General features: G+C 38.5%; 1 protein-coding gene across 1 annotated transcript; it reads right to left on the reverse strand.

Moving 5' to 3' along the window:
• LOC142532477 (peroxynitrite isomerase Rv2717c) lies at window positions 1-9178 on the reverse strand. Its single transcript, XM_075638768.1, has 4 exons — window positions 8889-9178; window positions 8667-8807; window positions 6780-6848; window positions 1-401 (listed from the first exon to the last, which is right to left on the reverse strand). Exons 1-4 carry the CDS (start codon window positions 9063-9065, stop codon window positions 282-284), a joined length of 507 nt encoding a protein of 168 aa, XP_075494883.1. The 5' UTR covers window positions 9066-9178; the 3' UTR covers window positions 1-281.
• Window positions 9179-13856: the final 4678 nt, after the last annotated feature.

The following is a 13856-nucleotide window of genomic DNA, read 5'->3' on the forward strand; positions in this document are numbered from 1 at the left end:
ACCAAATATGACGCTCATACACTGGTTTACGCGTTCCAAAAATTGTGATTTTGACATGCTAACATCGTCAAATGACATAAATGTTTCATCTACCCATTTGTTTCTCAGACGATCCACTCGTTTATGATGCAACAGAGTCACGATAAGTATGATACTACAAGCTTGAAGAAAACGTCCCTTCTGGAATTCATCTCTCTCACTCTCTGCAGTAATTCAATGCATATATCAAGAATTTATGACTCACTTTACTGATTATCGATCAATACAGAGCAGTAGCGGCATCAAAGCTTCTTTAGCGAAGCTTTCAAGTGTGTTTGGAGACTCGTGAGATTTGTTGCCATTTCAACCTCATAAGACAATTCTCCGTCAACCATTTCAAAGACTCTGGTTATCTCTTTCACCTGCAACAAAATAAAGTAAATTGTCGTTCCAAACGCTCAGTGTTGCAAGTAAAGTAATTTTTATAAAAAAATTATTCTAATGCATATCTACTATCCAATTACAGAATGATGCATTTTGCATTTGGGATCAACTTTTTCTCCATGGAACACAACAGTTTCTACGTACCGCACGAAATCCAGCAGACCGTATATGTTTTTGTTCAATCATGGAAAGAGTTCATCAAGAAAGAATGAACTAGAGGTCAAAATCATAGTTGACCTTATAAAATACAAAACTCGATGGACTATTCTGTCGATTTGCCTCAAGGTCCTTTAACATCTGACATTCACGAAATGATCATCCACACACCAATGAGGAAACAGACATTCTTTAACTTGAACGGGCTATTGCAGCGTATAGCTTGAACAATCAACAAGTTGAAGATGGTACCAAACCAGCCATGGATCATAACACCATTTGAGCACCTCATGTTTCATATTCAGTTAATTGTGAAGCCAAAAAAAGCAGCATCATGCAAAAAATGCAAATCTTGATGCCTTGAAGAAAAATATTTATGCAAAAACAGAATACTGTGCTCCGAGAAGTCCCATCATTGGGTTTGTTTAGAGAAACAGCCCCAAGAATTTTGTAACAATTAAGCAAATGTTGAAAATCTCTAAATACACTGCACAGAATTTTGTAACAATTAAGCAAGAAAATGATGAAATCAACTTAAAAATTTGAGCTGATTTTAAATTGTTATTTGTATGATCTACCGTATTAACAATCAAATAAAGGACCCAGAAATCTAACTGTAACATGAGAGTACACCGGTGAAAAGATTTTACTTTACAACCTAAAGGTGTACATTTCATATAACACCATCAACAATGTTTTACCAAGTGTCAGTGCGGGCACTCCAGTAAAGGAATGTATAGAATCAAAGTTCACAATGAGCATTCTAACTGGGTTTGGCAAATGAGGTATACAATTGTCTGCAGATATCCATGCTACCATTTTTACGAAGACATGGTAAGAGGCTAATAGCTATGGTCACTACCACTGATAACCAAACGCAACAAGAAAAGGTGCCATCATGATCAGATGTAGAACATTATTACTGCATAACTTTATTTATTCAATGCTACTGCAAAAATAACAAGAATGAATGAATATTTAGCAGTCTCTCTTGTCGGCAATAGGTGGGGCATGGCAGACTATTTAATAGTCAAAGAAAAGAAGCAAAACGTGTATTAATTTGCAGCCGAAGAAAATATGAATACGCGTTTTTAACGCGTATTCACATGGTCAATCGGCTCTATAAATAGAGCTCACCCCTTCATTCTGAAATCATCCCTTCTTCGAGTTTTCTCTCATCTTATAAGCATTTGAGTGCTTAGTTCTATAATATTTGTGAGGTGTTTTGTTCTCCTGTATTAAGAGAGTGCGTGTTCTCTTTGGAAACACAGTGAGTGAGTTGTACACCACAAAATATTATAGTGAAATTATTTTCATCTTGCCCGTGGTTTTTAGCCTAATAATTTTTAGGGGTTTTTCAACGTAAATCTCGGTGTCCATTTTATTCTTTATTTTCGGGTTTTATTATCTCAAATTCCGCACGTAAGACCAACAAATGGTACCAGAGTCTTGGTTTAAAATTTCTTAAAATTCTGAGTATGCTCTGTGGTTGCAGCCTGGACTGATCTTCCACATCAGAAAAGATTTTTTGAGATATTTTATTTAAGGCGGGATTACTTTGTCCAGTCTACTAAAATTGTTGTAGACACAATGGCGAGAAGGTACGAGATAGCAAAGTTCAATGGAAGCAATTTTATGCTGTGGAAAATAAAGATACAAGCAGTTTTAAGAAAGTAGAATTACTTGGCGGCTATTGGAGATAGACCGGTGGAGATTACGGATGATGGAAAGTGGAATGAGATGAATGATAATGATGTTGCCAATTTACACTTGGCTATAGCAGACGAAGTACTGTCAAGTATCTGTGAGATAAAAACAGCCAAAGTTATCTGGGATACTCTGACAAAGATGTACGAGGTCAAGTCGCTACACAACATGATTTTCCTAAAGAGAAGACTTTATACTCTTCGGATGGCGGAATCCTCATCGATGACCGACCATATCAACACACTAAATACTCTTTTTGCCCAACTCACTTCCATGGGGCATAAAATAGGGGAAAATGAATGTGCAGAGCTTCTACTTCAAAGTCTACCAGATTTATATGATCAACTTATCATCCACATTACCAACAATACTCTTATGGGCTTTCTAAAATTTGACGATGTCTTAACAGCGGTTCTCGGAGAAGAAAGCCGGCGCAAGATGATAAGAGGAAGATTTATGGATCGTGACTCCAGTGGGAGCCAAAGACGAGGTAGATCAAAGTCAAGAAGTAAGAAGAAAAATATTTACTGCTTTAAATGTGGCGGTAAAGGGCACTTCAAGAAAGAGTGTACGAGTATCGATAAAACCTCTCAAGGAAATGTGGCAAGTACTTCAGCAGTGATGATATATTATTCAGCGAAGCAGCAACAGTTGCAGAAGGTAGACACAAATTTTGTGATACATGGATTATGGATTCAGGTGCGACATGGCACATGACGTCTCGGAGAGAATGGTTTGATCATTATGAACCAGTCTCAGGAGGATCTGTATTCATGGGAAATGATCATGCCTTGGAAATCGCTGGGGTCGGTACTATCAAAATTAAAATGTTTGATGGCACCATTTGCACCATACAGGAGGTACGACATGTGAAAGGACTGATGAAGAATCTTTTGTCCTTGAGGCAATTGGATGACATCGGGTGCAAAACTCGTATCGAGAACGGGATCATGAAAATTGTGAAGGGTGCGCTTGTGGTTATGAAGGCGGAAAAAGTTGCTGCAAATCTGTATGTACTTTTGGGAGAAACACACAAGGAGGCAGAACTAGCTGTTGCATCAAATGGTTCAGGAGAAGAATTAACAGTGTTATGGCATAGAAAGCTCGGGCATATGTCAGAACGAGGGTTGAAAATTCTTTCAGAACGGAAACTGCTGCCGGAACTTACAAAAGTGTCATTCCCCTTTTGTGAACATTGTGTTACCAGTAAACAACACAGATTAAAGTTTGACACTTCTACTGCCATGAGCAAAAGTATATTGGAGCTGATTCATTCGGATGTTTGGCAAGCACCGGTTGCATCCCTAGGAGGAGCAAGATACTTTGTCTCGTTCATTGATGATTTCTCTAGGAGATGTTGGGTGTATCCAATCAAGAAGAAATCAGATGTTTTCCAGATCTTCAAAGATTTCAAAGCGCGGGTTGAACTTGATTCTGAAAAAAAAAATCAAGTGTCTGAGGACTGACAATGGAGGAGAATACATCAGTGACGAGTTTGATGCATTTTGTCAACATGAGGGCATCAAAAGACAATTCACGACAGCTTACACACCTCGACAGAATGGAGTGGCAGAGCGGATGAACAGGACCTTGTTGGACAGAACAAGAGCTATGTTGCAGACTGCAGATCTAGAAAATCATTTTGGGCAGAAGCAGTCAAAACCGCTTGTTATATTATCAATCGTTCTCCTTCAGTGGCGATTGATCTGAAAACTCTGATGGAGATGTGGACCGGGAAGCCGACAGATTATTCTCATTTGAATACATTTGGAAGTCCTGTGTACGTTCTGTACAATGAGCAAGAAAGATCGAAGTTGGATTCGAAATCCAGAAAATGTATCTTCTTGGGTTATGCTGATGGAGTAAAGGGTTTCGTTTGTGGGATCCTACTGTTCACAAGCTTGTCATCAGCAGGGATGTTATCTTCGAGGAAGATAAAGTAAAGAGAGACAAAGGCAGACCGAATTCAGAAACTACTATATTTCAGATGGAAAATAAGACGGACGAAGGTCAAGTTTCTTGTGAAGCAGTACCAGAGCACGAAGAACAAAAACATGTTGAGTCTGAGGTTTCCAACGTGAGGCAGTCAACTCGAGAGAGAAGACCACCAGTTTGGCTTTCAGATTATGTCACTGAAAGCAATATTGCATATTGTCTATTATCAGAAGATTGTGAGCCATCGAGTTTCCACGAAGCTACTCAAAGCTCGGATGTATCCTTGTGGATGATAGCAATGCAAGAAGAATTGGAGGCATTGGAAAAGAATAACTTGGGATCTTGTTACACTACCACGAGGGAGGAAAGCCATTGAAAACAGATGGGTCTATAAGATCAAGCGTGATGGCAATAACCAAGTGGAGCGGTATCGTGCTAGATTGGTGGTAAAAGGATATGCTCAGAAAAAAGGCATCGACTTCAATGAAATATTTTCTCCTGTGGTTCGACTTACAACAGTCAGAGTAGTGTTAGCATTGTGTGCGGTGTTTGACCTACATCTAGAACAGCTAGATGTGAAAACAGCACTTCTTCATGGAGATCTTGAAGAAGAAATCTATATGCTCGAGCCAGAAGGTTTTGCGGAAAAAGGCAAAGAGAACTTGGTTTGCAGGTTGAACAAATCTCTGTACGGTCTCAAACAGGCGCCGAGGTGTTGGTACAAGAGATTTGATTCCTATATCATGAGCCTTGGATACAACAGATTAAGTGCAGACCCTTGTACGTATTTCAAGAGATCCGGTGATGATTATATCATTTTGCTATTGTATGTGGACGACATGTTGATAGCAGGCCCCAACAAAGATCAGGTCCAAGGATTGAAGGCACAGTTGGCTAGGGAATTTGATATGAAGGACTTGGGACCAGCAAACAAGATTCTAGGGATGCAAGTTCATCGAGACAGAAGTAACAGAAAGATTTGGCTTTCACAGAAAAATTATTTGAAGAAAGTCTTGCAACGCTTCAACATGCAAAATAGTAAGCCAATTTCGACCCCTCTTCCTGTTAACTTCAAATTATCCTCCGAGATGTGTCCTAGCAGTGAAATAGAGAGGATGGAGATGTCTCGAGTACCGTATGCATCAGAAGTGGGAAGTTTGATGTTCGCTATGATCTGTACAAGACCGGACATTGCTCAAGCAGTGGGAGCAGTTAGTCGGTATATGACGAATCCTGGACGAGAGCATAGAAGCACTGTTAAGAGGATCCTTAGATGCATTAAGGGTACATCGAATGCTGCATTATGTTATGGAGGATCGGATTTTACACTCAGGGGTTATGTCGATTCAGATTATGCAGGTGATCCTGATAAGAGGAAATCTACTACTGGTTATGTGTTTACACTTGCAGGGGAAGCATTAAGCTATGTTTCAAAACTGCAAACAGTTGTGGCGTTATCTACGACGGAATATATGGCAGCTACTTAAGCTTGCAAGGAGGCAATATGTATTAAAAGGTTATTGGAGGAGATCGGACACAAACAAGAGAATGTTCCTTTGTTTTGTGACAGTCAGAGTGCCTTGCACATCGCAAGGAATCAGCCTTTCATTCCAGGACTAAACACGTTGGAGTCCAATTTCACTTTCTACGGGAAGTAGTAGAAGAAGGAAGCGTGGATATGCAGAAGATCCATACGAAGGACAACATAGCTGATTTTCTGACCAAACCAGTGAACACTGATAAGTTTGAGTTGTGTAGATCCTCAAGTGGTCTAGCGGAAACGTAAGCAGCAGGCAATGGCAAGATTGAAAGGATATGTGGAGATGTGTTTGATTCTCAATCAAATCTCCAAGTGGGAGAAATGTCGGCAATAGGTGGGGCATAGCAGACTATTTAATAGTCAAAGAAAACAAGCAAAACGTGTATTAATTTGCAGCCGAAGAAAATATGAATACGCGTTTTTAACGCGTAGTATTCACATGGTCAATCGGCTCTATAAATAGAGCTCCCCCCTTCATTCTGAAATCATCCCTTCTTCGAGTTTTCTCTCATCTTATAAGCATTTGAGTGCTTAGTTCTATAATATTTGTGAGGTGTTTTGTTCTCCTGTATTAAGAGAGTGCGTGTTCTCTTTGGAAACACAGTGAGTGAGTTGTACACCACAAAATATTATAGTGAAATTATTTTCATCTTGCCCGTGGTTTTTACCCTAATAATTTTTAGGGGTTTTTCAACGTAAATCTCGGTGTCCATTTTATTCTTTATTTTCGGGTTTTATTATCTCAAATTCCGCACGTGGGACCAACATCTCTTTCTGGGCAAAACGGTGAGGTTAAAGTTCAACTTAAGCAAAAAGAGGAGGTGAACAGACCATAATGTCTAATAAATGGTAGCATATCATTTGTGACAGATTTGCTTACTGGTGGAGCTTGGCGATTTAATGTAAAGGCCAGCCAACGAGAAAATAAGTATGAAACAAAACCAGGCGTGATATTGTAATACCAAAAACTAGGGTAGCATTTTTGGGAGACATACTATATTTCTCTATGTTTATTTACCTTGGTGGCATTTCCAACAAGTGAGCACTTGAGCTTTACACTTCTCTGCTTTGCATCATATGTCCCTTTCTGTGTATAACAATCAACTGTAACATTAGGTACAAAAAAGTGCTAAAAAGATGTTAAAATGAGTAAACCAAATTAATTTCCAGAATCAATTTTTTCAACTAACACAGATAAAAACATGGTTCGTAGCAGAAAACCTCCAGTGAAAGTGGAGCCATAACAAACGTCAGAAACGTTTTCAATATCCAGAGGGCACGAGGTCTCTTTGTCCATCACTTACTCAAGCAAGAAGAGATATCACTTCATGCTGAGATGAACGCTAAATCTAATCAAACATAAATTCCTTCAATCCCATATATCCCAAAATTAATACTCCAATTTGCAAGTAACGGATCAAATAATTCAATATTTAAGTACTGAAACTCAACGCTAGTTTAATCCTAGAAAAATATTTTAAAGTAGAATAAATCAATAACTAATAATGCTTAAAAACATGATCAAGTTAATCGGTGAAACAAAGCAATGGGTATTTGTTGAAGGAAAGAAAATGCGCATTAGAAAAGCCCAGGGGCGGTCCTAAGAAAAAAGAGGCCCTGGGCGAAACTTATAATATTGTCCTCTTGTATTGATTCGAAATTCAAATGTATATTAAAAAAATTGAATAGCAAAATCAAAGTAAACAAAAATGTGTAAATAAGAAAACTACACATAGAAAAATGTTTACATAATTTCTCAAAATAATTTATTTAACAATCAATATTATTTAAAACGCACTCTTCTTGCGTTTTTTGAAGCAAAGTCATCAATTATGTCGTCATATGAGATATCCTCCAGTATGTCTTTTTCGATGCAGAGAATCGTCAAACTATTCAATCTCTCTTGACTCATTGTGGTTCTCAAATAAGATTTCAATAATTTTAACTTGGAAAAGCTTCTCTCAGCTGATGCTACAGTTACAGGAATAGTCAATAAAATTTGATACGCAACCACAACTGTAGGAAAAACATCCATTTTCAATGCAAACTCCAAAATTTTAATGGCTGTCCAAGATTTATTTGTGTCGTAAGCTTCAAGAGGTAGCATCTCTTGCAACATTTGTAATTCTAAAAGCAGATCATGAGCATCAATATCAGACGCATCATCCTTAAAATTCACAATGAACTATTAAAATTCAAAATTCACAATGAACTATTAAAATTCAAAATGCATGTGCTAATTTAATTTAACACCAGTTAATTTAGCAATTCAAAATCAAATTCAACAAAAGTCCCAAATTTCAAAATTAGGTTTTGAAAATTCATACCTCTAATCTTCGACGATAAAAAATTTACTAAGGGATGACGAGGAGCAACGATGAGTACTGAAACAAAATTGAGATGATAGAAGACAATTGGAATGGAGGTTAGAGATTGGTCAGATCGTATAGCTTCATCCGCCGAAATCGAAAATTGAGTCTTACGATTTGAGTATTGAAAATGCTGCTGTTATAATTTTTTTATCATATTTAGGTCTTATTATATATATAATATAATTAAAGTAATTATTTGGGTCCCAATACTATTATATATATATATATTAAAAAAATTTGGGAATGGGGCCTGGGCATGGGCCCAGTTTGCCATTGGAAAGGGCCGGCCCTGGAAAAGCCCAAGACAACAAACCCGTCGGCCGCTTTCTAGAGGTGAATGATGAATTAAGTGGAATGGAAACTATAGAAATCATTAAATAAAATTCCAACAATTTCTTCAACAACCACAGAGAAGGGGCAAATCGATAATTTCAGACAATTCACGCCACGAATGAAGCATCCCTTTATAGTGCCTCTTTGAAACAAATCAGGAAAAAATATCAACGAGCGCTAAAAGAATAAAGCGGAGGTACCTGGACTTCAACTAGACCAGTGCTCTGAGCAATGACAACTTCAATTGTCCCGTCAGGTTTCGGCCGCCAGAAACCGCTTTCCGCGTGCATGGGCTCTCCGGAGCCCAATTTCCAAGTCTTGGATGAATAAGCTATCACGGGCTTCCCGTTGAGAAATTCAATAAAACAAAACCTATCAGTCAACTATGTACTAAACTGACACACAAACAGGAAGGCAATTACCTTGTTAGGAGAGAGAGAAAATTGAAGCTCTTCCGAGTAACGAAAAGGTGAGATTGTGGGAAAGCTCCCCTCCCCATTTCCTTTCCATGAGCCGAGCAAGTACGACAATGGCTGCACCGCAGGGTGAACAGCAGACTGAGGCAGCTTAGGCGACGGCGGCATGAAATTCGCAGCCATCTCTCAGCTATAATTGATGGTTCCGACGGGGCCGTAAGCTTGTTTGAAAATATCAAGACCCTCGTCTTGTCCGTCGCGTTTCGTCTTCTGCTCAACCCGAAATCATGTATTTGGTCAATCGATTTTCCTTTTTTAATATAGGATTTGAACAATAACATTTTGTTTAGATTATTTTCGACTGTAAAATCTATTTGATATAAATTTTATATTAAAATAATGCGATTTTTGCAATAAATATCAAACCAAAAAAATATTCTTAAATTTTTTTATATTACATATGTTAATTATTATCTTTTATTTAATATATTTTTATTTATGACTAATGTGTATATTATATAATCAGTATTATATTATTAATAAATTTAAATAATAATATTTAAATTTATAATTTAATTATATAATTTGAATGACTATATACATATCACAAATGATCAATTAAAGTATTTCGTAGTGCAAAGTGAACATCTTTATATTAAATTATATTATTTATAAATCATTAAATCAAATTATTCCTTAATTATTAATAATTAACATAAATAAATAAATATTAAAAAAATCAATAATTATTATTTTTAATTTTTATGTTTAAATATCTCATTATTAAAATAATAAAATAAATATTTTATAATTATTTAAATAATATTTATATTTAAAAATAAATAATAAAATTAATATATATTTATAATAATTAAAACAAAAAAAATTTAAAAAAAAGTGCATCCGCTGGCACAAGAGTAGGAGGCTACGCTATTCTGGCCAAATAGCGCAACTTTCATGGGAGCAAATTTTGCACGAAAATGGTGTTAAAACACCATTTTCGTGCAAAGGTTGGAGATGGCCTAACGACATCTTTGCTCCTCCCCTCTCCTCAGCTTACATCACTTCCCATGTATTTCGATTCTATTTTTTTCATTCATAAATGGGTTTTCGATTTCTTATTCATACTCCCCACACTTTCCTCTCCTTACCCGTCAATGGAAATAGCTGTAGAAGCTATATCAATGGCGAAGCCCAAGTTCCACTGCCCATGGTTGCAGTGGACTTAATCGAAGAGCCGTTAATAAAATTCCTACTGCCTTTTTATTTTTCATGCCTTTGCCTTTTGGAATCAATGTTCTACGTGCAGTTATTTGGTACGGCGAGGATACATTGTTGTAGCTAAGTTGTTGGGGTACCTCACAGAAAGCCAGGTGGGTTTCTCATCCATGCCTCATTTGCGAATTTCTTGGAATTTTTGTACAAATTTTAAAGCACGACGATCTTATGCTTTCACATATATTATTTGGCCTTTATTCAGATGAAAACCCAGGAGCTATAGGACTTCGTTTGATTTTAAATGGAAGTCGAAGAATTTTGATGAGTGTGTTTTTTGGGGCAAAAATAATATTTATAGAATGGTGTGATTGATTTAGTCTCAAGAGCTTGCATGGCTGGAAATTATGGAAGATATGATATGTTGATGCGATCCGAATGAAAAAGATGAGTGGGGTCGTGTGCTCCACCGGATCTGCTATCAAGATGATGAGGGAAACAAGAGTAATATGAATCCTTAAACCAGAAACTTCTTTCCCGAGTAGCTAGAAAGACCTGCGCTCAAGAAGGTAACCAAGTGAATGGGCGCCAGAAGGCTATCCGACGTGGCCACTCCGATGCTTAAGTCAGTAAATGATTCAACAAAAGGACCAATGTAATCAAGTTATGGTTGTGATATTGGTGTGAATGAAAGGGTTTGAACAATAAATGAGTAATGAATGCTAGTGGATTCAATATCTGAATGAATTAAATGCAAAAGAAAACATGATATTTAGAGTAGGATAAGTAATGATGACCTCGTTCTGCGCGCTACCTACTAATTATAGCACGGGTGTTCATAACCTACATTCTGACACATCAAGTCAACCACTTGAATCGGTGTCAGAGATGGGGTAGCCGCCCATATCCTATTCTGCTGATATACTCAAGTGCGGTGTTCATATCGAGGTAGCCCGAGTAAGGAATTCCTGGGAACTTTCATGAGAGCCCGGGCATCCAATAGCTCGAGGAGAAGACGTCTCAGGTGCTCACTTGCCCGGTATCTGATGCACTCTTCTTGCAATTTTACCCTGATCTGGGCCATCCATTCATTATCCCGGGTCGTCCATGACCCGGGCTTTCACATATGACCCGGGACCCGGGCTCTCCCAGGGGTATCATCATGCGTTTTTTTTACACGATGTATTTTATTTGTTTCTCCACATTTTGTGGCAACTGACAAACATATCAAATATTGCATTTCTTCATTAGTTTTCTTCGTGGTTCAATGGTAAGGAAAAATGGATGCTATTTTTGGTTTTTATGTGAATGTAGATGAATTACACCCATCAGAAGACAATGAAAGTGAGCAGGCGGGCAAGATGAATCTAGCTTCAAAAATTTCAGGCGGCCCGTCAACATCAAATGCATCTCATTTCTTGAAGAAATCAGAGCGAATGTCGAATAGGAACGCCAATCATGGCAGGATCTCACCATGTGAACCTATCTTTGTTGGCCCCGGATTCCAAAATAATTCAACTTCAACCCATAAATCACCAAGTGATTTTAAAAGAACGGAAGCAGCAATGTCAAATGGGACAAATCCATGCCCGTTACTCAGCCCAAGAATATTTACGGCTTCCAATCATTTGACTAGTGCAACATCTAGCCCATCTACCATCCACCATGGCTGGAGTAATGGCAACAGCCGTAGCGAAGTTGTGGATAGTACAAGCGCACCCCTCAAGCCCCACACTGGTGGGGATGTTCGATGGGATGCCATTAGTTTTTCTTCTTCAAAAGAATCTCCTCTTGGTCTCAGCAATTTTTGAATTTTGAAACAGCTTGGATATGGAGACATTGGAAGCGTCTATCTTGTTGAACTTAGAGGAATCAATGCCTTCTTTGCCATGAAAGTTATGGACAAAGGTTATCTCGCAAATAGGAATAAGCTACTTCGGGCTTAAACAGAACGAGAGATTCTTAGTCTTCTTGACCACCCTTTCTTACCGACGTTCTATTCACATTTTGAGACTGAGAAGTTCTATTGCTTGGTCATGAAGTTCTGCAGTGGAGGTAACCTTCATTCTCTTCGGAAGAAGCAGCCCAACAAATACTTTACCGAGGAAGCTGCAAGGTCACCACCTGATTACTTTATTAATCTTTACATGTTTCTGTTTATTGTATGTCTTTTTGCTTTATCTGTTGCATGAATGCATCCATTCTGTTAAGAAGCCACAACTGTCCATATTGTTCTGTGACTAGCTATGCACCACAGAAACTAAAGTATGAAATGTGGTTTAGAATATTTGAGTTGTATAATTGTATTGCTGACATCTGTGTAATCGACAAATATCAAGGCCTACTCATTGGTTCAATAAAAGATCTAACTAAGCCTATATATATTGCCTTGTTACTTTCTAAATCGGTTGGAGTTTGCATAGAAGGGGGCTTATGGATTTCACGTTTTGTTTGTGATTTGCATTCTGCAGATTTTATGCATCTGAGGTCTTGTTAGCACTGGAGTATCTGCATATGCTCTGAATTGTTTACGGATATCTAAAGCCCGAAAATGTGCTAGTGAGAGAAGAGGGTCATATCATGCTTTCGGATTTTGACTTATCTCTCCAATGCTCTGTGAATCCAACACTAGTAAAATCTTCATCCGTCCACACCGGAAATTCAATGGATGGTTCTAATGGCGTTATAGACAATGAAAATGCAGTGCGCAGCAGTATGCAGCCATCAACCTTTTTCCCGCGGCTCCTCTACCCAAAAAAGAATCGAAAATCAAAATCCGAACTTTGGATTAGGCCATAGCACCAACGCCCTTCCCGAGCTAATGACCAAGCCCACAAATGTACGTTCAATGTCTTTTGACGGGACACACGAGTATCTCGCTCCAGAGATCATTCGTGGAGAGAGACACGGTAGTGCAGTGGATTGGAGGACATTTTGCATTTTCTTGTACGAGCTCTTACTCTGAATGACCCCTAATGTGATCTCGTTAAAATAGGTGAGCCGGGTACGGGGCTTCAACGGACCAAATCAATAATTTATAATGTTTGGGAATTTGAGTGAAGATAATGGCTTGGGATCAACACCTGTAAACAAGAAAGTAACTCGTGAATGGACGCCGGAGGGATGTCCGGCGTGGCCATTCCGATGCTTAAGTCAGCAGGCTTTTTATGAACACAAGCAATATTTGAAGGGAAATATGTAAGTGCTTTTAGTTCAAAGATTTCCGAATGTTTAAATGACACTAATACCTGCTATTTATAGTAGAAAATGGGGTAGGTACCTCGATTCTTGTGCCACCTACTAAGTATGGCAAGTCGGCTGCCCATACTTGTAGCTTCTGATGACTTCTAGGACACTCCAAGCCCAAGTGGTTCTGACGGATTAGGCTTCCTGTATCGATCACACTCGAGTGTGGTGCAATTCTCGAGGTGGCCTGGGTAGTTGGTTACCTGGGTACCTGTATGAGAAACCGGGTGGAGAAGAAGTGCCCGGGCAGCTGTCTTCTGATCCGGGCTATTCAACCGATAACTCGGGTCATCATTAACCCGAAAATGGGTCACCATTATCCCGGACCCTTACAGGGGTATCACCACACATCCTAAAAATAGTCGGGCTAGAGCTTGACTCGCTGTCCCGATCAGTCATGCATGTTTACTCCAAAACATATCCCAGAGTGAATAAGAGCCTTGGGTCTCTAAATATCCTGCAGAAGTGATGAGGTGTCAGGCTTCCATATCTCTCAGGTTTTGTACATTCATC

This window comes from Primulina tabacum, chromosome 2, assembly GCF_025594145.1.
Source record: "Primulina tabacum isolate GXHZ01 chromosome 2, ASM2559414v2, whole genome shotgun sequence".
In the NCBI taxonomy this organism is placed as follows: Eukaryota; Viridiplantae; Streptophyta; class Magnoliopsida; order Lamiales; family Gesneriaceae; genus Primulina; species Primulina tabacum.

Coding starts and splice junctions, on each gene's coding strand:
- LOC142532477 (XM_075638768.1), bottom strand. CDS start 9,065: ATGGCTGCGAATTTCATGCCGCCGTCGCCTAAGCTGCCTCAGTCTGCT. Junction 8,808..8,888: donor TTTCTCTCTCTCCTAACAAG/GTAATTGCCTTC, acceptor CTCAACGGGAAG/CCCGTGATAGCTTATTCATC. Junction 6,849..8,666: donor CTGGTCTAGTTGAAGTCCAG/GTACCTCCGCTT, acceptor TGTTATACACAG/AAAGGGACATATGATGCAAA.